Here is a 26983-nt window from a genome sequence, read left to right as displayed (position 1 = left end):
TTAACAAGGAAGTGGATAGGAGTCTAAATCTTCGAAAAATCATATCTCCTTGGTCTTTGGGTGAAATAAAAAAAAAACAGTATATATACGGTTTTGGCACTCAACAGGTGTATTTGAAAAGAAGTATATATACGGTTTTGGCACCCAATGAGTTAATATCGATTTGTCCACCTCATTAATTAAAGGCTAATGAGTAAACTGATCGACATGATCAATGTGGAATAGAGGATATGCGCATGCTTAAAGTGAATGGCACATCGAGTGGCAAAGCGAGTGGCAAAGCAACATGCAAAGTGAGTTTAACATCGTTTAATGTTGTTTAATGCAATCAGATATGACTTTTCTGTTTGGATGCATGGTCTGTCAAGGCCAGAAAGTATTTTTTTGACACTCAGTAGGCATTCCTGCATAACTTCCAGGTTTGATGATGATGTCACACGCGTATCCTCTATAGATCTTAAGCAAGTACCGTGACTCCCTGGTAACCTTTCTGACACGACAGGTGGAGGGGGGTGAGGGCGTGGTAATCTGTGGCGCTGACCGTAGCTCCCTTTGACACCAGCAGGTCGATGAGCAGCGCCTGACCTTCAACACAACCCCACACACACACACACACACCCACACACACACACACACACACACACACACACACAATGTTCTTCTACTTTCCATATCCTTGCTGTCGGGCAGAAACCTCTTATCTCCAATTCCAACTTTTAGTGTTTTATTTCTTGTAAATGAACGCCCTACTTGATCATACTACAGGATGTAGAGGGCCACTATATTTCCACACTCACTCCAGAGGGCCACATTGTATATACTGTAGGGCAAACACCTGTTATCTCTGTAAATTAACTTTTTTTTTTTTCACAAAAAAAATCAAAACGCGCCTGATTTGATACTTTTGATACTTTTGATACTTTTGAATTGGAATCCTGAAAAGTAAGTTTTGGACGTAATGAGGTTTCTACCCGACAGAGACGATATGACCAGCAGCTGTAGATCAGAACCCTTTACACCCTTTACACCGACATTCTCAATAAAGTGTTCGTTTAATCAATCAATAAATCCATCCATCCTCCAGCTGCCACTCACCACAGAGAGCAGCAACGTGGAGTGGGGTGTATCCTCGGTCGTCTCTGGAGAAAGGCGTTACGATGGACGGGTCGTTCAGTCGCCTGGGAAATCATCCACACGGAATCAGAATCAAAATCACTTCAATGAGAAAAGGTATAATAACCAAGTACAGTACATGCCTGTGATGAACCTGTACATTATCCAGATTACATTGATGTTGTCAGGGGAGACTAGATCGTCTGGGATTCTCATCTCGTAATATTGCTGTATGGCAAAAGTGTTTTTATTCTCCTGGTTTTAATCACTTAAGACAATTTATATTATCGTCACAATATCTATATTGAGGTATAATATGGTTAAAACTATTATTTGTATTTGATTTTGTCCATATCGCCCCAGCCCTTATATTATTTGTTTGCTGTTTTTGTTGTGTGCATTTCTCTTTTAATGCTCTAGTTTTTCTTTTCTTTTTCTCTTTTATGTAAAGCACTTTGGGCTGAATTTGAAGTCATGAAAGGTGCTATACAAATACAGTTTATTATTATTATTATTATTTTATGCTGACATGTGGTAAAAACACATGATGATGGGGTCTCATACATGCAAAGACATACTACATATGACCATATATTGTACACATTCAACATTCAAGATCTATGAGAGGCATAAGCAGCATACAGAACATACAGAAGGGCAACAGGAAGAGAAAAGGGGAAATAACACAGGCTGGTGGATTCCACTGTAAAGGAAGTGTTTTGATGCTCATATTTACAGCAGTGATAACATCAAAAGGATGGTGTAGCACAAGATGAAAAGGACATCTGATTCTTGAGAATTTGTATTATGTCTGTCTATCTATATCAGACAGACAAACTGTCAAACCTTTTCGTGTCAAGGACCCCCAAATTGATACATATTTGGCCGCGGACACATATCTGAAAATGTTTTGTGCCAGGGACCCCCCAGAAGAGATGATTTATGTAAAAAAAAAAAAGAATAGTAGATGTACAAGCTCGCAGCGTGGCACGCACTGTGAGCTTGTAGATCTGGAACCCCCCCCCAAGGACCCCACTTAGAGAACTGTCTGTCTGTCTGTCTGTCTGTCTGTCTGTGGCAGGTTACAAAGTGCATATAAGGCAGAACATTGTATGTAACAATGTTCTGCCTTATATGCACTTTGTAACTGTCTGGTTTCCCTTTATCTGACGGCACTGGCAGTGTTTGTCCTTTGTACAAGGCACTCTTGTTTATGTGGACATAAAAATATATTTCAAGTGTGTGTGTGTGTGTGTGTGTGTGTGTGTGGTATACGCACCCAGAGAGGTGGAGCTCACAGTGGTCACATGAGCACAGAGGGTGACACAACCTCACCTCCTCATCGCCCTCGCTCTCACTCAGCAGACGTTGGACCTCCGCCTCGTTGCCATTGGCTATGTGCTGCAACACACACACACACACACACACACACACACACACACACACACACACACACACACACACACACACACACACACACACACACACACACACACACACACACACACACACACACACACACACACACACACACACACACACACACACACACACAAATTGCGTCACTTGTTTGCATAAAACACACCCATCTTGAAGCAGGAATACAAACTAAAAGACACATTCAACTGCTGCAGAGTTTAAAAGGTAATTTACCGCCTGCTGGGCTTTTCAACTCTGATTAAACACTTAAGGCCTATTTTATACTTCGGACGGTGGCGGTACTGCGTGGAAATTGCCTACAGTATACTGTATACCGTAATGACTGAAATAGGGAGGCCAGGTCAGTCAAGTGTGAAGCCTCGTGAGGGTCTGTGAGACGGAATCCTTCTGCTCTGACAACTGGTCCCAGAGGTTTGTGCGTGTGTGCGTGTGCGTGTGCGTGTGGGGGGCGGGGGGGGGGGGGGGGGGGGGGTAGGTCAGGTCAAACTATAGTATTAGAGTTGGCAGACGTAAAACCTGTAAGTGCAACTTTTCTTCTTACTGACGGCTCTCAACTGAACATGAAGTCGACATTATCTTAACCCCATTAAGGCCTGAGGTTCCGATTCTGCAAAATGTCTTCTAAATCCTTAACGGTTTTCTGAAAAACGTATGTTTCTATATCAGTGGTTTCAAACTTTTTCATGTCAAGGACCCCCAAAATGATATGTATTTGGCCGCGGACGCCCATCTCAAAATATGTTGTTCCAGGCAGGGACCCCCAGAAGCAAAGATTTGAGTTAATGTTTTCTTTAAAAGAATATATATATTCAAAGATTTGCACACATTTTCACGATTTAAAAAAATTAGCAGATCTACAAGCTCATAGCGCGGCACTCGGTGCCGCGCTATGAGCTTGTATATCTGCTATTTTTGAATAGCCAAAAGTGTAAAATAATGCTTTTTAGCTCAAATGAAAAAGTGACACTGATGCGTTTCAGGTCTTAATGGGTTAAGAAAAAGAAAAAAAGAAAGAAAGTTTTATGATAGTGTCTCTGTCGGGTGTAAATCTCTTTTCAGGAGTCAAATTAAAGCAAAGCCTGCTGGGCTTTTTGATCTACAAGCTCAGAGCTTGCAGATGCAGTTTTTTTTTTTTTCAATTTTAAAATACCATTTTAAGGCCTGGGCCGTAGCGTGACGGTCCAGGCACCCTAGGCTGCAATGCCATCCTGACAACGTGTCGCGGGGTTGACTCCCGTTCCCGACGAGTCGACGACCTTTGCTGCGTGTCACCACCCCCCCCCCCCCCCCCCCCCCCCCCCCCCCCCCCATCTCTCTCCTCATTTCCTGTCAGCCTAGGGTCACCCTATCACTCTCTAAATAAAGGCATTAAAAAAAACGTTTTTAAAATACCATTTGAAGACATACATAACCACATACATGACAGAAAAAACTAAAAGCTAAACCTAAAAGAGTGGCTTTGAGAGCTGTTTCGCTGTGCAATGCAAGTCAATGAGGAGACTCATTATTTTTGGAATATCAATTTCTAATCAACGGAGCAAGATACAGTATCTCCTCAATATTACTAGTTACATCCTGGCATGGTAACTACACAACCCACATCTCTACCAAAGTGTCCTTGTGCGTTAAGAGTTTCAGGTACACCACTTTATATTTCAACAACTGCACAAGTGATATTGTAATTGTGGCGTAGGAACCATGGCGGATGTGGTTAAAAAATAAAAAATCATGGTCAGGACCCACAAATTGATACGTATATTTGGCTGCGGACACACACTTGAAAAGATTTTGTGCCCATAACAGAATATTTGTCACCAAAAAGGCCGATCTACAAGCTCACATTGTAGATCGGCTATTTTCGAATAGATGAAAAATAAAACAGGACATAAGCACTTAACCCATTAAGAGCTGCAGAGGCCGATTCTACAAATGCCTTCTAAATGAGTAGTTCTCAAACTTTTGTGTGTCAAGGCCCCACCAAAATGATTATGTATTTGGCCACGGATCCCCCATATTGTGCCATATTGTGCCAGGGTCCCCTAGAAGAGAAGATTCTAAATGATTCAAAATCTGATAATGAATTTATTCATATAGTGCTTTTCCAAACAAGGTTACAAAGTGCTTTACAGATAAAAGAGCAGCATAATAACCACACAGCTTAAAACAGCGTACATAAAAGCAACACATACAATCAATGGGTAACATAATTAAAACAATTAACAGAGAAGAAAGAACAATTAAAAACTGATTATACAAAAGCTGAAAACAAAAAGGCTAAAACAGCCAAGAAAAGGCCTTAAAGGAGGAGTTCACCCAAAATTTTTATTTTCTATCAATTACACACCCCATGAAGCCTTGATTTCATTGATTTATTTTTGTTTTCGTAGCATTCCTAAGACAACAATTTGATGACCGTGTGTATTTCCGGTAGGAGACACAAATAATCTACTTTGTGTCTCCTACCGGATACATTAGCCGGTAGGACATGGGAATGAAATTATTAGCTTAGGAATGCCACAAAAACAAAAGAGAATCCATGGATTCAAGGCTTCATAGGGTGTGCGATTGATAGAAAATAAGTAATTTTTTGGGTGAACTCCTCCTTTAACATAAAGGTAGGTTTTTAGAAGTGATTTAAAGGACGACACTGAGCCTCAGCTCTATGGGCGGGGCATTGATTCCAAACCGTGGGCGCCCGGTCGGCGAAAGCCCGATTGCCCCCCCCCCCCACCCCCGGGCGACGAGGTGAGACGCAGGGACTTTAAGGAGAGCCTTACCCGTGGATCTAAGGCGGCGCCCAGGTCCATAGGGAGGCAGCAAGTCTTTGATGTAGCTGCGGGCCTGCCGGGCTTTAGCACATTGATTGCCAAGATATTAAACATAGTTCTCTATCCCCTTGCCAGCGTATAATTACCTCAATCCCATGATATTTGAAACGCCGTGGAGGCGTCATTGTGTCCCAAAAAACACAAACAAAATAGTCCCCGTGGGTTAGCGGAGGGATCTGTGTATCTATAGGAACGACAACGTTCCAACCGCGATCCGACATTTTGGGGCTTCGGCCCGCTGAGAACTAGTGGTTTTCAATGCAAAAAAAAAGAAACTGAGTTACAGCTGTTTTTCTGAAAATCCCATCGCTGGGGCGGACGGCTTCTGTTTTTTTGGAAAGACGTCACATCCGACTACTTCTTCTCTGAGTGACGATCGATCGATCATTCCATAGCTGTGTTAGGGCGCCCCTTGTGGAATTAAAAAGAAGGAAAAAAAATGTTTTGGAAAGAACGCATCAATGCGATCTTGGCAATCAATGGTTATCAGTTATCAGTAAAATCTTAAAATCTATGCTGAATCTAACAGGTAAACCAGTGAAGTGCAGCTAGGATGGGTGTAATGTAATGTGATGACGTTTCTTTGCGTTGGTTAGTAGTCTGGCAGCTGAACTCTGTACCAGTTGGAGCAGCCGCTGCTTCTAAACCCCCCCCCCCCTCCCCCCACACGGTTGGTGCCGTGTGCTAAAGCACCTACAGGCCTTGCGGGCCCGGTGCAGGGGTGGGCTTTTTTTTTTTTTTTTTTTTTTTTGGCCCCAGACCAGTGTCGTGCACAGACATTTTGAGGGGCAGGCGCTCAAGTAAATTATACTTTTTTTTCTTTACTTAGTCTGCTCTTTTTTCCCTCTACACCTATACCTCTTTGCCAAAAAATAGCCGATCTACAAGCCCACAACGCCTCGCAGCGCGAGGCGTTGTGGGCTTGTAGATCTGCTATTTTTGGCTAAAGTTCTCCTCAGAAAAGGGATGCTAGGTTTCGAGTGGTTATGGCAAAAAGAAAAATCATATCACATAAATATTTGGCGGACCCCCTGTAGTAACTCTGAGGACCCCCTGTTGAAGACCCCTGCTGTAAACAAAAGGGCACTTCTGGTCAAGAGGGCAAAGGGCAGGTGCTCTAGCACCACCTAGAGTCTATCTGTGCACGTCCCTGCCCCAGACTGCCCAGCTATGGCATCTTGCCAGAAGTGCCAGACCGTCCAATCCGGGTAAATAAATAAATAAAGAATCACAGAAGTCCAAACGTGATGAAATGAAGGCGTGAATTACCTTTTCTAGGTCTGATTCAAAAAATCACACCCAGGTGGCGGGACTGTATGCGTGACATTAGAAGATAAGCTACTAAGCTCTGACTGGAGTGAAAGAGGTGGAGTTATAGGGGGACCAACAATGATCATTTCATTTTGAGCCATCCAGTCCTTCTCTGAGAGGCATGGGAGTAAGTTACTCATATTGCCTGCGTGCTGTACCTACCAGCCCGGGTTCTATAAGCAGGGGTGCACATAACTGGTGCGCAGGTGCGCATGCGCCTTTTCTCTCGCGCAGCAATCCCCCCCCCCCCCCCCCCGTTGACAAAACTGGGGGGGGGGGGGGGGGCATTTATTTTGTGCGCACCAACTCACATCTCCAGGTGCTCTTCTGAGTACTAGACCTAAAAAGTTATGTGCACCCCTGTCTATAAGCATTCTATAGCAGCAGTGTGTGACTCACCTCAAACAAACAGTCTATGGGGGTAGCAGCGTTCTGTGACTCACCTCAAACAGACAGTCTATGGGGGTAGCAGCGTTCTGTGACTCACCTCAAACAGACAGTCTATGGGGGTAGCAGCGTTCTGTGACTCACCTCAAACAAACAGTCTATGGGGGTAGCAGCATTGTGTGACTCACCTCAAACAGACAGTCTATGGGGGTAGCAGCGTTCTGTGACTCACCTCAAACAAACAGTCTATGGGGGTAGCAGCGTTCTGTGACTCACCTCAAACAAACAGTCTATGGGGGTAGCAGCATTCTGTGACTCACCTCAAACAAACAGTCTATGGGGGTAGCAGCGTTCTGTGACTCACCTCAAACAAACAGTCTATGGGGGTAGCAGCGTTGTGTGTGACTCACCTCAAACAAACAGTCTATGGGGGTAGCAGCGTTCTGGGAGAGAAGGCTCATCTTCTGCCTGAACAAGGCCTTGTCTTTCAGGTCCCCCAAGCCCTGCAAGGAGAAGAGGTCCAGAGCATTGAGTGCCATTGACGTGTTTCACGTGTTTTACTGCAATGGCGCAACGTGCCAATGACGTGTTTGACGTGTTTTTGAAAAAAAAAAATAATAATGTTCAGAACCCAAGATATCATCATTTGAAGATTTGCTGCTCCATTCACTTCTTGTTTAACTTATTACTGATAAAAGCTGTATCTCGGCTCCTTTTTTTTACTATGTATCTTTCAATGTTATTTTCAAAAGGCAGACAATTAATGTCAACAAGGTCCAATGACCTCGTTGACATTAAACCACACAGTGCAACCCTCAGTGATTAGCGCCCATCAGGGGATCGATTATACTGGAGATAAATATTCTGTGACTACTTGAAGAAAGGCATAAGAAAATTGAAAGATTGCTGGCACAGTACGCAATTAGGTGCTCCCCTGGGACGGTTTTGAAGGAGGGCAGAGAGTCACTTTCTGATGGCTGGTGGTGGTCGGGCATTCCACATTATGGTGGCATAATAGTAGAATAAATTAATCTCCATAGCAGAGTGATGATTTCGTCGACTAAAACCGTGACAAAAAATGCTCGTCGACTACTTTTTTTCACTGACGAAAACTAGATAAAAACTAAATAAAAACTAAGCTACGATGACTAAAACTAAGACTAAAATATTAGAGAGAGACTAGTGGAGAAGAGATCCACTAGAAACTAAGACAAGTCATTTTATGTTTGGTTGTGCTAGGGTGTGCATGCTGAAAATAGCAGATCTACAAGCTCACAACACGTCGCGCTGCGACGCGTTGTGAGCTTGTAGATCTGCTATTTTCAGCATGCAACCAAGTGTAAAATCAGCCATTATGACGGCGTCGCCATCAAGGCACCGCCGCGATACATTTTAGTCGACTAAATCAACTGTAGATTTAGTCGACTATAATCCTATGATATTTAGTCGACTGAAACTAGACAAAAACTAAAACGTTTCAGATGACTAAAACATGACTAAAACTAAATGGAATTTGATTCAAAAGACTATGACTTAAAACTAATTTAGCAAAATTTGCTCTCAAAATCAACACTATACTCCATAGTCTTCTTTGGTATGACCCGCCAATGAAAGGAATTGAACCAAGCCTTCCAGTGTGTGTGTGTGTGTGTGTGTGTGTGTGTGTGTGTGTGTGTGTGTGTGTGTGTGTGTGTGTGTGTGTGTGTGTGTGTGTGTGTGTTGTGTGTGTGTGTGTGTGTGTGTGTGTGTGTGTGTGTGTGTGTGTGTGTGTGTGTGTGTGTGCGTGTGTGTGTGTGTGTGTGTGCGTGTGCGCGTGTGTGTGTGTAACCCACCGTGTGTTCCTGACTCAGGTTGCCCTGGCTGATGTACTCCACGGCGGCCTCGAAGCTGGTCAGACAGTAGCTGAGCTCGTCCTTGCTGGAGCCACTGGAGTGGCTGAAGCGGAAGTTCTTGATGTAACTCAGGTTGGCCATCCTAGAGAAAGAGCTCTTGGTTACACCTCTTATAGCACAGCTGAACACAGGGAGGTTCCCCGTCGATTCAGCTCTGGTGGCAGTGATAACCCCCCATCTATAATATGAAACCCCCCAAAATATATCGTCGCTGACGGGCAGAAACCTCTTATCTCCATAATCTTTCAATGACTTAGGTCATCTGAAGACACACCTGTGTGTCCACACTGGAGAAAAAACTTTCTACTGTAAACAGTGTGAAAGAAGTTTCAGCAGGTTAGATAGATAGGGGAATTTGGACTAAGGTTTTCTTACCTTTTCTATGACGTTATGATATCTTAGGATGAATGGTACAGTAGAAAAATGTCATAACACCATCCCGGGTCCGCCACAGCTTAAAACGTGCGCCAATAGGCAAAAAAAAAATCGCTGGCAGTCTGGGCTTTTTGGGCTATTAAGTGAATGGCAGTGAATGAGTTAATAAGGAGATAACGCTAGCTGCAGGATCCGACCCATGCTGACTTCATTCAGGAGAAAAAGAAAGCGGTAGAAACAAAAAGGAGCACGCTCAGTCCATTCATCAGAGAATAGCCAGCACTTCTGGGTAGTCCTTCTGGTACTTTATAATGAATAAGGCACGGGCAAACATGGACGCGTTTCGGCATCGAGCCTTCCTCAGCGTGTATCAGAAAAAGAAAGCGGTCAGTGGTGTTGTTTGTACCATGGGGGTACTGACAGACAGACATGGTTGTAAATAGCCATCGTGACTCTGCAACACTGTCAGTCTCAAAGATACCCGACTTAATGTTTTGAGGGCGAAGAAATACAAATAAAAAAAAAGAGGTCCTCCGCACCACAGTTACAACTCATCGAAACGTAAAAAGTTGATGTCAAGACAGTGCAGACGTGAGATTGATTTTTTAAGAGGTCCTCCACACCCCAGTTCAAACTTTTCTTTTTTATTATTTTAAAGTAAATTTTGAATTCTGGACTTTTACTTGTAACAGAGTATTTTTATATTGCAGTATTGGTACTTTTACTTAAGTAAAGAATTTGAGTACTTTTTCCACCACAAGTCCCCTCCCTATACTCACCAGTTGGGGATTTCCGTCTTGGCCAGCAAATACAATATGACTGAGAGGAGATCATCCGCACACATGGCCTCTATGTTGACTGAGAGAGAAAGAGAAACCTTCAATCAGCTTTGTTAGCATTTCAAAATGTGCTTAATTTGCAGCGATGCAACATGACCAGCCAGGAGGGTTCAAAAACCAGTGAAAGGTAACAAGTACAACACCACGCCCTGCAGACGAGCTAGAGCCGTGCCGAAAGATCTGCCTCCCATCCGCTTCCATTCTATCTCCTTGCTAAAAAACCTCTGTATCTCCTTGACTTTTTACAGTGGCCAAAACGAGTCGTTCCAACACAGCGTTGCAGACGGTGAGATTTCTGGCACCGAACGTAATCTGTTATTATAAAATTCGGGTACCCGATGTGTTCCAATGTATTCACAGTTGAAACTGGGACAGATAAAAAACTGGAGGAAAAAAATCATATCCACCCAAAACACTACACTATAACTGGACTAAAAGACAAAAACTAAGGACATTTTCTCTATGATTTCAGTTAGTTTCAGTTCATTTTGTACAAACCACAATACAGTTTCAGGACACATTAATAAACACATAATTGTGTTTCCTCGGCTTGATGTTCTGTGTACAGCACAAAGAATTGCCTTGTCGTTGGACTGTACCGTACTATGTACCTTGCCTTCAGTTAAATACACATTTTCTTCACGTCTCGTTTTCATTACTTTGTTAGTTTTAGTTAACTATAATAACATTGGAAGCCCGGCACTCTGTCTTGTCTTGTCTGGATCCTCCGCTAACACACACACACACACACACACACACACACACACACACACACACACACACACACACACACACACACACACACACACACACACACACACACACACACACACACACACACACACACACACACACACACACACACACACACACACACACACACACACACAGTCCCTCTGTCCTTCCTTGACAAGGCCCTTAATTGGTTGATTGGCTGCTTGGCCAGAGGTAATTGGAAGAGGATGGTTCCACTTCTTGTGAGTTGCTGTGAGGGACCGCAGAGCTTGGATTTCCAAAACAAACTTGGACAAACAACACATTGGGACGTGACAGTGGTTCTACTGTGCCTGTGTGGGCTCACACTGTCACACTGTGCCTGTGTGGGCTCACACCGTCACACTGTGCCTGTGTGGGCTCACACTGTCACACTGTGCCTGTGTGGGCTCACACTGTCACACTGTGCCTGTGTGGGCTCACACCGTCACACTGTGCCTGTGTGGACTCACACCGTCACACTGTGCCTGTGTGGGCTCACACTGTCACACTGTGCCTGTGTGGGCTCACACTGTCACACTGTGCCTGTGTGGGCTCACACCGTCACACTGTGCCTGTGTGGGCTCACACTGTCACTCTGTGCCTGTGTGAGCTCACACTGTCACACTGCATTACCGGACATATGGTGAGGAGTTGAGCTGTCAGCAGCATGGATGGAAGGCAGTAAGAGGAGATACCGTTGAGTTGGGAGTATATTAGGGGTGCAGAGTGGTGGAAAGTACATTTACTTAAGTACTGTACTTAAGTACAATTTTGAGGTATTTGTACTTTACTTGAGTATTTCCAATTTCCAATACTTCTCTGAGCTCTACACACTGCACTGATCAGAGCTCATAGCGCAACCTGAGGCAGGGAGGCGTGAAAGTGAAATGCAGCGAAATTCTGCCAAGACCCGGAAAAGACGCGCTGTGATTGGCCAGTTAGTCACTTTGAGTGGCAGTTGGGGCAACCACTCCAACCGCCCCAAAACGTGATTTACGATTCTGTGCCTATCGGTACATTAACTCGGACGGCGCTGAGTAGGCTCAAGCGAACTTCGCCTGAGACTGTGCGCTTCCGTCGCGGCCCAAAACTATACTTTATCGACTAATAGTCCGCGGTTGTTGGAAAAAGAGTGCCGGCAGAGGGATTCAAACACGGGGAGTTGGAAGTCGACAGTCCAATGCTCAGCGAGGCTACGCCACCAGACCATTGAAGAAATCAGGGTGTTGTCAGGGGGGACGGGTGAATGTAATGCACGTCGTAAGCAAGGGGCAAGGCTTGGATATTTACGATGAGGCCAACACGGAAGCTTATGAATGGCCAGAGTGAGGCACTGTTTTACCCTGCGCCGACCTGAAGTGTCAGAAAGAATTTATTTTAGCGCAAGTGAATGGGTTTTTGACAAACTTTAGACTAGATTTTCTTACTGTAATAAAAATTGTCATAAATTCTATATGCTTCCAGTCGCTAGTTTAAAGTCTCCTTTCAATCATCAGGATATGCGTTTTGCTAAATTATGGTCCCATTTATTCTAAAATTGACGATAAAGTAGGCTATGCTCCAGGAGGGGCGGGATGATTTGATTGACAACCTACACAACCAATAGCATTCATTCCCCGCCCCCGCTCTTGATTGACAAGCTACCCAACCAATAGCATTTTTGGGGGTGTTTTCCGGTTCGCTGGTCACGTGTCTGGTCTCAACCAATAGCGTTTGAGTTCCGGCGTGGCCAACTGTATATATTAACGATGGAGGAATGCATGTTCCTGAACTATCGGCTTCATTTTCGTTCTGTAGAAAGCAGGGAGTGGCATTGTCCATTCATTTATACAGTCTATGGTCGTAAGGCACTTTGGATAGAGGTGCTATATATTTCTTGGTACCTGTGCGGCTGGGGGACTGCATGATGGTGAGAACAACCTTCCTGAGGCAGAGCAGCTTGTGGAGGGGAGAGGTGCAGCTGTTCAGCTGGCTGAGTTCTCTCTTGGCCCGGGGAATGTTGATGCTGGAGGAAATGAAGAAGACAGCATAGTGGTTAACAGACAGGCGGCAGTGGCTCAGGGGTAGAGTGGCCGGGTAGAGTGAACTGGAAAACCGCAAGGTTCCCAGTTCGATCCCGGGCTGGGGCGCTCCCCTAGAGTTAGTGTCGAAGTGTCCTTGAGCAAAGACGCTGAACCCCTAATTGCTCCCGATGAGCAGGTTGGTGCCTTGCATGGTTTCCTCCGCCATCGGTGTATGAATGTGTGTGTGAATGGGTTAATGGCACAATCAATGTTAAGCGCTTCGGATAGAAGCGCTATATAAATGCACCATTTACCATTTAAATGCTAGGTAGTGACTGACCACAAGTTTGACCGGGATTGTCCGGGTTATCAAGCTGGATGTCCCGACAAATATCTCTAAAACAGTGGTTCTCAAACTTTTTCATGTCAAGGACCCCCAAATTGACGCTTATTACCCCGCGCCGGACCCCCATTTGAAAGGATAAGCCAGGGACCCCCATACGAGAAGGTTTTTACGGCTCTCTAGCAGTGATTCTCAACCATTTTAAATTCAAGGACCCCCAGTTTGACATGCATTTTAGGCTACAGACCCCCATTTAATGGCATTTATACCTCTGGGACCCCAATTCATATTGTAAAATCAATGTTAATTTAACTCTGAGAGTGTACAAATGGAACCAAACGGACCCGTTTGGTTCCAAAAGTCAAAAGTAGCGAAAATAGCCGATCTACAAGCTCACGACGCATTGCTATTTTTGGATTTAAGTGATGAAAAGGTCCCGGTTTTGTTTTTTGAAAATAATGGTCACCCTAAACTAAGCATAGGAGTAATTGGAAGGTTATCATTTCAGTGTTTGGCTTGTTCTGGGAGGCAGTTAAAAAACATAACGGACATAATCAGCAAATCTCTGCAAATACGCACGTTCCTACAACACACTACGACACTAAATCTAAACGGCAGTTTAGCACATAATAGGTTCTCAAAGTGGGGTCCGGGGGGTTCCAGGGGGTCCCCAGCAAAAGTAGTTAACATAGCATCACAATCATTTTAACCACTTTATCCATTTATATGTTGGCTGTTCAAAAATAGCAGATCTACAAGCTCACAGCGCGCCACTTCGTGCCGCGCTGCAAGCTTGTATATCTGCTATTTTTGAACATTTTTGAAAAAATATCAAAATAATTATTCCGGGGGTCCCTGGCACGAAACTGTTTTCAGATGAGGGTCCGCGGCCAAATACATATATCAATTTGGGGGTCCTTGGCACTAAAACGTTTGAGAACCACTGGTTTAGGACACAAAAGACCAAACAGACCTGAATTCAGATTTCACCCCCAAGTCTTTCTGCTGCAGATCCTGCAGACCTCGTGCGGTCTTGTTGAAGGCAGCGTCCTGTGATGGTGGGGGGACATAAGGACAGCTCTGGGATCAGCCTTTCATACACAAGGTTGGTCCTCCTGATGTGAAGGACTTGTGGGTTTATGTGAAGAATAAAAAAAACTAAACAAATTACCTGGCTGGCTTCAAGCGTCCCCACAAAGTTAAAGATTAAATCATGGATACCATGATGAATATACATCTATGGGGGGGGGGGGGGGGGGGGAGAAGACATGTTTATTTTCATCAACACAGATAGATACAGTAAATCTTCATGCAGATGAGACAAAACAGCAGAGCTGAGCTCATTTTAAAAAGGTAACAGTGTTAATTTAAACAGCACATTTTGATGTCGTTTGTAGTCTAGTTGTCTAAATATCATAAGATTTTACTCAACTAAATCTACAATTGATTTAGTCGAGTAAAGTTTATGTTGGCGGGCCTTGATGTCGCAGTAATGCCCGATTTCTACTTAGCTGTGTGTCGAAAATAGCCGATCTACAAGCTCAAGCTTGTAGATCGGCTATTTTCGGAAGCATAAAACAACGGAGGTCTTAGTTCTACTGGATCTCTTCTCCACTAGATCCCTCCCTAACATTTTAGTCTAGTTTGTATTTGTTGACCAAATTGTCCATACATTTAGTCATAGTTTTTTGTCACCATAGCTTAGTTTTTATTTAGTTTTCGTCAGTGAAAAAAGGTAGTTGACTAACATTTTTCGTCATAGTTTTTCGACAAAATGAACAGTGTTGACCAATATTTCATTGTTTTACCTCCACTGCTTGTTTGAGGAGAGTCATCTGAAGCTCCTGTTTGGCCAGAAGTCTCTGGCAGGGAGGAAGAAATGAGAGTTAAGTCATGAGGTGGTTAAATAGTTTATTAATATGATACATTAAAAAAAGAATTATTGCCGTTAGTGTTCATATTTACCAGGCGAGGTTCTCTCAACAGGCACTGAAGGCATTTAGTATAAAGGGCATTCACCGAGTCCTGAAGGCAAGAGGAAAACATTTAAATTAATGAACACACTATTTATGCTTCCACCAAGCAACGTGAAAAACAGTGCTCAACTGTTTTACACTGTGATTTTTGCATGGTCTATAAATATAAAAACATTACAAAACTAGAAAAAGTGCTCCTCGGAGCACAGGTCTCCGCCAGGTCAGGTACGTTATTCTGACCTCCTGGTGGCGCTATGATAGGCCAATGTGAAAAGGGTGCCAATCGTGCCATTTATTCTTAGGCCCTCTGCTAGATTAGACCTGCTGGTGGCGCTATAACAGGCCAATGTGAAAAGGGTGGCATTTCTCCCTCAGCCTAGTGGGAATGTGCGTGTGAAATTTCACGGAAATCGCAAGCTGCGTGCATAGTTTGAGGCTTTTTGTTCAAAACGGACCAATCATGCAAACTTTGAAAGCCAACCATAGGCAATGAGGATGGAATATGGGAAATCGGACAGATCCGTGTTGATCACATGACTATAGAGATACTGTGTACCGATTTGCATGAGGTTTGGATAAAATCTGTAGGAGTAATATTAAAAAATGGGTTTTTCGGCTATTTTCTGCAACACAACGTTATACAATATGTAGCGCTTCATCTCTCTTTCAGCTAAGGCAGTGGTTTTTCAACCAGTGGTCCGGGGACCACCAGTGGTCCTCGGATGGGGTACCAGGGGGTCCCCAGCTAATTTAGTTAACATAGCCTCACAATCACGTTAACCACCTAGCTTTGGCTATTCAAAAATAGCCGATATACAAGCTCATAGCGCGGCACCGAGTGCCGCGCTACGAGCTTGTAGATCGGCTATTTTTGAAAAATCCTGGAAAATGTGTGCATATCTTTGAATATATATTTTTTAAAGCGAAAATGTTTTAACTCAAATCTTTACTTCTGGGGGGGTCCCTGGCACAAAACATTTTCAGATGGGGGTCCGCGGCCAAATGTATATCAATTTAGGGGTCCTTGGCATGAAAAAGGTTGAAAACCACTGAGCTAAGGGGTCCTCGGCCTGAAAAACATTGAAGACCCCTGCTCTAGTGTGTGTGTGTGTGTGTGTGTGTGTGTGTGTGTGTGTGTGCGTGGTCATGAATCATACACGTACAATGTGATGACGGAGACCCTTCCTCTCGTGCTCCCTGAAGGACAGGCAGAAGGCGGCGACCATCTTGTCCAGCTTGTCGGTGTGGCGGCCCAGGAACTCCCTGACGTCCTCCACGTTCTTCAGACAGTAGGGGGCGGTAGGGGGGGGCTCCTGCGGCGGCGCGTCCTCCTCGGGGGGGCTGTGGTCGGTGTGCAGCGGCTGGCCGATGCACAGGATGCTGTAGCTCTGCTCCTTCTCGTTGTAGAAGGTCTCCTCAAACAGGATGGAGATGGCCGCGGGCGCCGGGAAACCGGCCCTCAGGAGCACCTGGCGGTTCTGGATGCTTATTTCCTGTGTGGCGCACAGTCACAGGGTTATTATAGTTTAACCTATTAAGACCTGGAACTGTGTCATTTTTAGATTTGAGCTAAAAAAAAAGCATTATTTAGGCTTTAGGCTATTCAAAAATAGCAGATCTACAAGCTCATAGCGCGGCACCGAGTGCCGCGCTATGAGCTTGTAGATCTGCTATTTTTGAGAAATCGTGAAAATGTGTGAAAATCTTTGAATATATATATTTTTAAAGCGAACATTTTTAACTCAAATCTTTGCTCCTGGGGGTCCCTGGAACAAAATATTTTGATGGGGGTCCGCGGCCAAATACATATAATTTTGGGGGTCCTTGACATGAAAAAGATTGAGCACCACTGATATAGAAACATACGTTTTTCAGAAAACTGTTGAGATTCAGGAGACATGTAGAATCGGCTTCAGGTCTCAATGGGTTAACTAAACTACCACCAAATAACCCAAAACTAGAACTGGGGAAAAACTAAAGGAAGCATTCAGTGCCTGACTTATTTCTGGCAGTTTGGCTCTGAGTGCCACAGCCAGAATTCATTGTAAAAAAAAAAGTGCTTAGGAGCCGAGATACAGCCTTTTTCAGTAAGAAGTTAAACAAGAAGTGAATGGAGCAGAACATTTTCAAAGGTTTACTTTTTTTTATAATAATCACACTCAGTGTGAATTAAGCAGTGCCTTTGATGAGTTTACCTTATGCTCCCTTATTACTGACTCCCTACTGCCTTATGCTCCCTTATTACTGACTCCCTACTGCCTTATGCTCCATTATTACTGACTCCCTACTGCCTTATGCTCCATTATTACTGACTCCCTACTGCCTTATGCTCCAAATTATACTGACTCCATACTGCCTTATGCTCCATTATTACTGACTCCCTACTGCCTTATGCTCCCTTATTACTGACTCCCTACTGCCTTATGCTCCATTATTGTGTATGTAAGTGGCACTGCGGTCCTGTTTGTGTTGGAATCTGTTGCCAAACTGTTGCAGGGGGGTCCCCAGATGACAGTAAAGTGACCATTTAAGGACTTTTAAGACCTTTTTAATACCCCCCCCCCCCCCCCCCCAAAAAAAAAAAGAAAGAAAGACCATTACTGTATCAAAAGTAATCAACAAACTATACTAAACTGGTCAAACATTTGGCCAAATTGATAAATATAAGAAAGACGCAAACATTTTGAAAATAGCTGATCTACAAGCTTGTAGATCGGCTATTACCACAATATTTATCTGTGCAAACTAAATGTAATGCCTCAACTCCTACAATTCCAAGTGCTTGTCAGGGTGGGGGGTCCCCAGTTCAAATATGATTATTTTGGAGGGTCCCCAGTTCAAAGATGATTATTTTGTAGGGTCCCCAGTTCAAATATGATTATTTTGGAGGGTCCCCAGTTCAAATATGATTATTTTGGAGGGGTCCCCAGTTCAATTATGATTATTTTGGGGGTTCCCCAGTTCAAATATGATTATTTTGGAGGGTCCCCAGTTCAAATATGATTATTTTGGAGGGTCCCCAGTTCAATTATGATTATTTTGGGGGTTCCCCAGTTCACATATGATTATTTTGGGGGGTCCCCGGTTCACATATGATTATTTTGGGGGGTCCCCAGTTCAAAGATGATTATTTTGGGGGTCCCCAGTTCAAATATGATTATTTTGGAGGGGTCCCCAGTTCAAAGATGATTATTTTGGGGGGTCCCCAGTTCAAAGATGATTATTTTGGGGGGTCCCCAGTTCAAAGATGATTATTTTGGGGGGGGTCTCCAGTTCAAATATGATTATTTTGGAGGGGTCCCCAGTTCAAAGATGATTATTTTGGGGGGGGGGGGTCGCGGCCTTAAAAAGGTAGAGAACCACTGGACTAGAGACCATAAACGGACCGTACCTTCCCATCCAGAGTCTGATAGCCATCCTCCACGGGCTTCAGAACGTAGCTGTCAAACTGCAGCGATGTGTACGTGCCTGGACTCAGGCTTCCACTGCGAGGCACCAAGACCTGGCCAACACACACACACACACACACACACACACACACACACACACACACACACACACACACACACACACACACACACACACACACACACACACACACACACACACACACACACACACACACAACACACACACACACACACACACACACACACACAGCAATAATTGGAGGCAAGTAAGAGACAATTAAGAAGAGCAGTGCATCCCGTGGTCAAACCCTAAAAGAAAGGCTCCATTGCTCCATTGAGTTTTAACCCGCAAGTCTTAAACCCTATTCTTAGTTGACTGGAGAGACCTAAGTTTCTTAATACCAAGGGTCTTCAACAGGGGGTCCGGGGCCCCTAGGGGGTCCTCAGAGTTACTACAGGGGGTCCGCCAAATCTTTGTGATATGATTCTTTCTTTCTTTTTTACATTAACCACTTGAACCATAGCATCCATTTTCTGAGGAGAACTTTAGCCAAAAATAGCAGATCGCGTTGTGAGCTTGTAGATCGGCTATTTTTGGCAAAGAGTTATAGGTGTAGAGGGAAAAAAGAGCAGCCAACGTTTATCTGAAACACAATTTTATACAATATAGAGTAGGGGGTCCCTGCTTCATCTCGCTCCTTGGCCTGAAAACGTTGAAGACCCCTGCTCTATACTACTAGGTCGCCTCCTGTTTTTCGCTCTAAAACTAAATATCGTGGCCGATGCGGCGCGCTGTGAGCTTGTAGATCGACTATTTTCACCAAATGTTCACCCCCCCCCCCCCCGGGAAAAGGGACGCTATAGGGGTTGAAGTGGAATTCTGGATCAATCAGTAATTGATGAGGCAATAGGAGTCGGAGACGATATTCTAGGTGGTGATGTTTATGCTTTAATATCGTATATGATATCATGGGGAGAAGTACAATAACGCTCAGATCGGTGGTACGGTAGTTCTGCCAGCGAGCACAGGGAACCATAACATAAAGTTCAACCATAACAAGACAGGCAGTAACAAAAACAATAGAGTACAGAAGTCCTGACGTCACTCGTTCATCCCCTGGTTCGTAAAGTCATTTCTCTATGGAGAATAACGTTGGGTCATCTTTAGAATCGTCTCATATAAGAATTGTGGTCCAAAAATAAACAAACTGTCTCGGCGATATTGTCAGGAAGGAGGTTCTGTATCGTTTATGATAGTCAGTCACTCATATTTGATACAGTCTGTTTCTGGCGAAAATTTTACTAATTCGGTGGAAGTAAGATTATCGTTTTCTCACCGTCAGTTGATGCTTCATATCCATAATAGGCCGTATTGTCTACCCCATTATCGTTCAGTTTCGTTCCCATCAAGTGGATCTGAATAATCTCTGCTTCTTAAAAAAGATTTATTGGTAGTAAGTAAGAAAAAAAAGTAACGACATCTGACTCGGCGCAGTATTTATATAATTAGAGTTTAAAAGTCGGTACTATTTTCTTAGCAGCGCAGTAATACTTTGAAAGAGGTGGTGCGGTTTTTGACACGTGATTCCCGTTACAACCAATGGAGGCGCCTCTTCCGCCTCAGCATTTCCCACAACAACTACCATGGCAACGGTTACATCGAGCACGAGCAGCGAGGACTCCGAGGAAAACAAACCAAAACAAAGAAAATATCATTCAAAATCACGTAAAAAGGACTCTAAACGATGCTATATGCATTCTATGTCTGTCCAGAGGGAAGATGTCGTCCGGGATTTTACAATGATACGGTGGGATACCTACAGAAACAGCATCAAGCGTTGGCTTCCTCTGCAGGGTGAGAGTAAAGAAGTTGCAGAAAGTTATAAACATTGTGTGGATGTGCCTTTCGACCAGCATCCCGAGGACGCTGGGTTTCACATAGCGTGCTACAATCGTTTTAATGACAAAAAGCGTTTTGTAGCGGCCGAAAAAAGCGCCACACAGACGTTGGAAGTTCCCGATGCAGACGCGGGTCAGTCAGTCCCTTCGGCCAGCACCAGTGCCGACGGAGCCACATCTGAAACCCCCCGAAAGAAACTTAGGTCCAGGACAGGTTTGCCTGTGGCTTCTGCTGGCCCTGTTCTTCCAGCGTTATGCATCATTTGTAAAAAAGTGGACAAGTACATAACTGTGGCAGGCAAACGCACGAAGGATCAACTCTCAAAAGCAGAAACGTTGTCTGCAGGTAAGAGACACACAGACACACACACACACACACACACACACACACACACACACACACACACACACACACGCAGAACTGTTGTTTAATGTTTATAACGTGGATAACAATGATTTCGCAGGACTCTCCGGACCCCTTGGTGGTCCTTGAACCCCCGTGATGTAATCACGGGGGTCCCGTTGCCCCCCCCCCCCCCCCCCAAACACATGCGCGAGGGGGTGGGGGCACACACACAGACATGAGAGACTGAAATAATTCGCAATATGGGCATGTAAGAGATTTTAAACAAAACATGCATGTCAATTTTGGACTGTCAAATATTGATTTGTCATTTTATGATTATATGGGTACATTATATATTTTAGGACTATATGTAGGCCTATCATTATAATATCTGAGGTCTTCTTTTATTTGATGGGCTGTGTTTGAGTCCAAGGCTGGGGGGAGTAATTCACACCTTTTGTTAAAGACACAATGTGTTGGTTCTTTTGTTCAGATCAAAGATGTTGACATTTATGTGTGAATTCCTGACTGGGCAGGAACTGTTGACTATGTAACATGCAGTGGTATTTTTTGGGAAGGATATGTGCAGATAGAGAGACAAAAGCAGTGGTGGAAAAAGTACTCACATTTGTTACTGTAAGTAAAAGTATCAATACTGCAATGCATGGATATGAGTATTGCTATGAAAATGTACTTAACGTACCAAAAGTAGAAAGTACTCAATAAGCAGAATGTCCCATTTCACAGGTTTAAAAGGTAGATAATGTATACAAATATTTTGAAAATAGCAGATCTACAAGCTCACAACGTTGTGAGCTTGTAGATCAGATATTTTCAAAAGGCCAAAGTTTAAATAGTGCTTACGTGGTTAATGTATGTTTTTGATTTTTAATCAAACTAGCACATTTGTAAGGGGATGAAAATCACTGTTATATTATACTGCTTAGCATTGCTTAGTCTGTGACTCTGTGTTGTTATAGCTTGTGAGAGATAAGAGCAGGACCTACTAAAACAATAGCTGCTGATAAGGCTGGAATGCAAGGGGTTCAGGTCGGCAGGTCACAGCTGCTAGCAGTCAGTGGCCCTTTTGTTTTATGGCTCTTTAGGGGAGAGATTTTAGCAGTAGCACTAACATGTATTTACCTTCCCATGGAAAAAAAATATAATACATACATACATTAACACCACACATAGTCTTTTGTAATGATGGCAATACAAATCTGTAAAAGACACATTTACATTTATTCCATCACTGTGTTATTTACAGCCCCCCCCCCAACACACACACACACACACACACACACACAGAGATCATTAACGTGTACTTTTTTTGTTTAAAGGCCGGTTGATGAAGGCTGCTGAGATGAAGGAAGACTTTACCATCCTTCGGCATATTAAGGACAAAGACTGTGTGGCCCTTGAGGTGCGTTACCACAGGATCTGTTACAGAGACTTGCTTGTCTGAAAGAAGAATACCTGACTGGGTTCACACATCTGGGCAGCAGTTTCAACCTTGACCAGTCTACCTTTAACACACTTAGCAAATATGTGTGCCACCTGTATGGCCAGTCATCGGCCACAAACGTAAACGATGCAAGATACAAATCATTCTGCATGGCATCGTCAGCTTTGCCGGAACTGTCCATTCCCCCAACAAGTGACACCCTGTATCAACACTGCAGAAGAGCAAACTACCAAGCAGCAGTAATGAGACATTCTCTGACTGGTATAATGTGTGCCCCTTCACCCATTGGCAATGGATGGCACATTGACGATGGGGAGTTAACAGTCACATGGATGACTAGAAATCCTGCCCCTGATAGCGTGTTGCAGGTAGTCCACTGTAGTTGCAAGACAACCAAATGTGGCACTGAAAGATGTTCCTGTAAGTCTGCAAGACTATCTTGTACTGATTTGTGTCGGTGCCAGAACTGTGAGAATGTTTCAAAGGAAACAGAAGAAAGAGCTCTATCAGATGATGACTCTGATGACAGTGATAGGGATGATTAAGATATGCACAATGTGCTCCTTATTTTTTTTATTTCATTATCAACAACATGTTCAAGACTTGCTACACTGCCATTTTAACCCATTTAAATGCAATGCATACATGTTGAAAAACAACTTTAAAATGTCTGTATTTTATTCTTTTCACAGCACAGCCTTAAATTTACTTGCACTGCCAAAAGAATTACTTGCACTGCCAAAAAAAAAATACTTTTTTGCACTGAAGTGAAATTGTTTTATTGTGATGCATTTGTATGCATTTGTTTTGGTATTCTCATATTTTGTGTTTTTGGAGGGGGAGGGGGGAGTTGATATATGACACATGCTAACACACACTGTGCTACTTTAATAAATGTTTTATACCATATGTTGTAATAATTCTGACCTTTAGTGCATTTATTTTAGTCTTGTCCATTTATGGTATTCTTCCAATTTAAGGGGTCATGGTAGCATTTTGATTGATTTTCAGCCATTTTGGGCCAAGGTGTGCTGCTTCTTTTTCTACCTTTCATTACACAGTAGGTTGGGACATGTCTTGTGTGTAAAACACAAGCTTTTAGCTAAATGTACTATGCGTGTGCTCCCTTGTGCTGGGTTCCAATCACTTCAGTAGAAGCGTTTTCTTTAACTTTGCTACATTAAGTGATCTAAATTCAAATATGAGTATACTAATGCACCAATACTTGTTTCAGGTGTTAGGTACATGTATTTATGACATTTGAGAAAAAAATTGTGTTGCCAAAAACATTATAACACATTTTACAAGCAAAAACAGCAGCACAAGATTTTCGTTTTTTGGTTATTCACTATTATATACATTTCTGGCTGGTAAAAAAATACTGCAGGATTTTGTGCGGAGGTATTTTAACCCAAAGTCCAGAAGGGTATTGTCTATGCAAAAATGCATTGAAAAAGTAGATCCAAGTCGTGGGAACGAAATTCATTTTCTAGGCACTTTTTGGTGGGTCACCACACGGCCTATAAGGGTCAAACCACCGGGGTCATTCGTTTATTTTTGCAACACAGTTCTTATTTGACGCGATATTAAACACGTCTATGGGGATTCAGAACGGGAGTGGAAAACCGCGAACCAGGTAGGATGTGTAAATTACATCAGACTTCGGTGCTCTATAGCTATCAGGCCTAGCGGAGACATCTTGGCCCCCTACAAGCTACCAAATTATGTCATATCATAACGTATTATTTAACCCATTAAGACCGGGAAAGCATTTGTGTCATTTTTTAATTTATTTGGCTATTTTTTGAAAATCATGAAAATGTGTGCAAATCTTTGAATATAAATATACTTTTAAGGCAAACATTTGTAACTCAAATCTTTGCTTTTTGGGGGATTCTACAAATGTCTTCTAAATCCTAGCAGTTTTGTGAAAAAAACTTATGTTGCTATAATATCAGTGGTTCTCAAATGTTTTCACGTCAAGGGCCCACGAAATGATATGTATTTGGCCACGGACCCCCCATCTCAAAATATTTAGTGGCAGGGACCCCCAGAAGCACAGATTTGAGTAAAAACATTTGCTTTATTTATCAAAAATAGCAGATCTACAAGCTCATAGCGCGGCACTCGTGCCTTGTAGGTCGGTGAGCTTGCAGATCTGCTATTTTTGAATAGCCAAAGATGAGTTCCCGGGTTTAATGGGTGATGAGTGATAGTAAAATATAAAGGTTAGATATAAACATCCAGCGTGATCTAATATGAGAGTGACGACACTAGCGTTGACTCCCATTGTCTCAATGAGATAGTTCCAGTGGTTTGGAACTATAGCCCACAGCGGCCCGCTTTGCGGAGAGATCAAAGCGTGTCATAACTCTCTCTCTCCATCTATGGGTCTGTAAACAACCATAATATAGTGTAATTCTTCCTCAGGGTTCAAGTGGTTAAACATGTGACAAGGCTTCTGATTCCACCCTCATGTCGTTCCTTTTACAAGCAGACTCTCTGCTGCCCAGGGCCATTCGTCTCTCATGACTTAAACAGCTGGACACGTGCCATTTAGAGCAACGTTTCCTTGTCTTCCTTCCTTGTGGCCGAGTTAGCGCGCGCGCGCACGCACGCGCACACGCACACACACACACACACACACACACACACACACACACACACACACACACACACACACACACACACACACACCTTCCAGAACAGTGAGGAATCACTGGTGATAATGTCAAAAGTTGTTTTTTATTCAATTCAAAGATAAAGATTTTAGTTCTACACTGAGACATAAAGAGTAATTAAAATGCCATATTAATTCATTAAGACATGGAGACCCGTGTCATTTTTAGATTTGAGCTAAAAAGCATTATTTTACACTTTGGCTATTCAAAAATAGCAGATCTACAAGCTCATAGCGTGGCACCGAGTGCACCGATATGAGCTTATAGATCTGCTATTTTTTGAGAAATCGTGAACATTTTTGCAAATCTTTGAATGTATATATTTTTAAAGCAAACATTTGTAACTCAAATCTTTGCTTCTGGGGGTCCCTGGAACAAAATATGAGATGGGGTCCGCGGCCAAATACATATCATTTTGGGGGTCCTTGACATGAAAAAGTTTGAGAACCACTGATATAGAATTTTTTATTTTCAGATAACCGTTTGGATTTAGAAGACATTTTGCAGAATCGGAACCTCAGGCCTCAATGGGTTAAAATGTTTCAAATGTAATTATTAAAACAGTCCCTTTTGTTTTCAGTTAAAGCGGCACAATGTACGTTTTTTTTATGAATAAAATGTAATTTGGTAAAAATGTAATAACTTATACAATTGGGGTGGTTGTATCTTGTCTCCCTGCTCTAGTGTCTAGGTGAGATATGTGATACAATCCTGTTTCTGGTTTGACAGGGATTTTGACCTGAAGGATAAGATTCAATTTATCCCCTGAGCAAGCAGGCAGGCTCCACTAGATCAACGGTAAAACGTTCAGCACTTGCGCTGGAAACCGGGTTGAAATCCGTGGTAGAAGAGTTATATAGTGCAGCTTTAACATACTGTGTAAAATTCTTTGTTAAATCTGCACAATAGCACTGACATTATAAGAATGAAAAAAGGCTACAATACCACTGCAGACTGCACGGTCTTACCAATTCTGCCACGGATGTAAAAAAATCGTATTTGATTTTATAAAAGATCTCACTGTTCTTTATCACAGGCAGTGACTACTTTCACTGTAACTCACTCGGATACGGAAATAACGTCAATCCAAGATTTCTGTTTCCGCCCGCTTCCAGTTTAACTCTTTAATTGAAACGGCTCTTTTTCGACTTGCTTTTTTCCCCCGCGTGTTGCGCCAGACGCTCTGTTTTGAAACTGCTGCGAGGGGAGAAGGGAATGTCGCCGATGGAATATTGTTTCTCTGGGAGACACACACACACGTAGGCTGTGTGTTTACCAACAGTCGGACACGCGATCATAAGGGATTTACATTGTCTGTGGCGAGCTGAAAAAGTAAGAAAAACGTGCATCTTTGAAGAGAAATGGCGTGTTTACATGGAGCTGCGTGAGAAGGCGCTGACCCGGTTGAAATGTTTGTTGTCTGGGCGACTCAGACACGCACCCTGTGTGTTTACAAACGATTGGACATGCGATCATAATGAATATAATTTTTTTGTGACCCGTTGAAATTAAAGAGAAAAAAAAAACGAAAATTGCTGGGAGTGGGCAAAACACAGCCAGAAATAAATCTGGCAGTGAATGAGTTCACTCTCTCAGTGCCAAGCCCCGAGTTATCCCGAGTTTTTTCTGAATGCCCTCAGTGCCAGAACGAGGAATTAATGTTGTTTTATAGACCGTCACGGTCTGATCTTGAATCCGAAGGGAGAAGTAAAACTGTAGCACAAACGGATACGGAAATAATGGATTTAGCGTCATTCGGTTGCCGTCGACTCCATGTTTGTAGTTTTTTTTTCTTTCGCCTGTATCTCTGTTTTTTTTTCCGAGGAGACACGTGTTTCCAACGGCCTGTAGCGAAGGGGACACTAGCTCCGGGTGCAATGTTTTGCTTCCGGAGCAATAGTCAGAGACTACTGCTCCGG

At 43.3% G+C, this 26983-nt stretch overlaps 1 protein-coding gene across 2 annotated transcripts in view; it reads right to left on the bottom strand.

Annotated features, from left to right (window-relative positions):
- The window catches only part of ankrd27 (ankyrin repeat domain 27 (VPS9 domain)), a 64570-nt gene that overhangs the window by 27810 nt on the left and 9777 nt on the right, over nt 1-26983 (bottom strand). The window contains exons 3-15 of one of the 2 annotated variants that reach the window (XM_084059012.1): nt 18655-18765; nt 16427-16756; nt 15253-15312; nt 15096-15149; nt 14459-14524; nt 14261-14337; nt 12825-12946; nt 10126-10204; nt 8912-9053; nt 7490-7582; nt 2393-2514; nt 1096-1178; nt 470-585 (exon numbers count right to left, since the gene is read on the bottom strand). In XM_084059012.1, the coding sequence (XP_083915138.1) occupies nt 470-585; nt 1096-1178; nt 2393-2514; nt 7490-7582; nt 8912-9053; nt 10126-10204; nt 12825-12946; nt 14261-14337; nt 14459-14524; nt 15096-15149; nt 15253-15312; nt 16427-16756; nt 18655-18765 (1455 nt within the window). The remainder of the gene's footprint in view (nt 1-469; nt 586-1095; nt 1179-2392; nt 2515-7489; nt 7583-8911; nt 9054-10125; nt 10205-12824; nt 12947-14260; nt 14338-14458; nt 14525-15095; nt 15150-15252; nt 15313-16426; nt 16757-18654; nt 18766-26983) is intronic. The other variant, XM_084059013.1, reaches the window with a different exon arrangement.

This window comes from Gymnoscopelus microlampas (genome assembly GCF_963454915.1).
Source record: "Gymnoscopelus microlampas genome assembly, chromosome: 6".
Classification (NCBI taxonomy): domain Eukaryota; kingdom Metazoa; phylum Chordata; class Actinopteri; order Myctophiformes; family Myctophidae; genus Gymnoscopelus; species Gymnoscopelus microlampas.
Note: the sequence above shows the minus strand (reverse complement) of the source record. Positions and strands in the feature narration are given on the sequence as shown.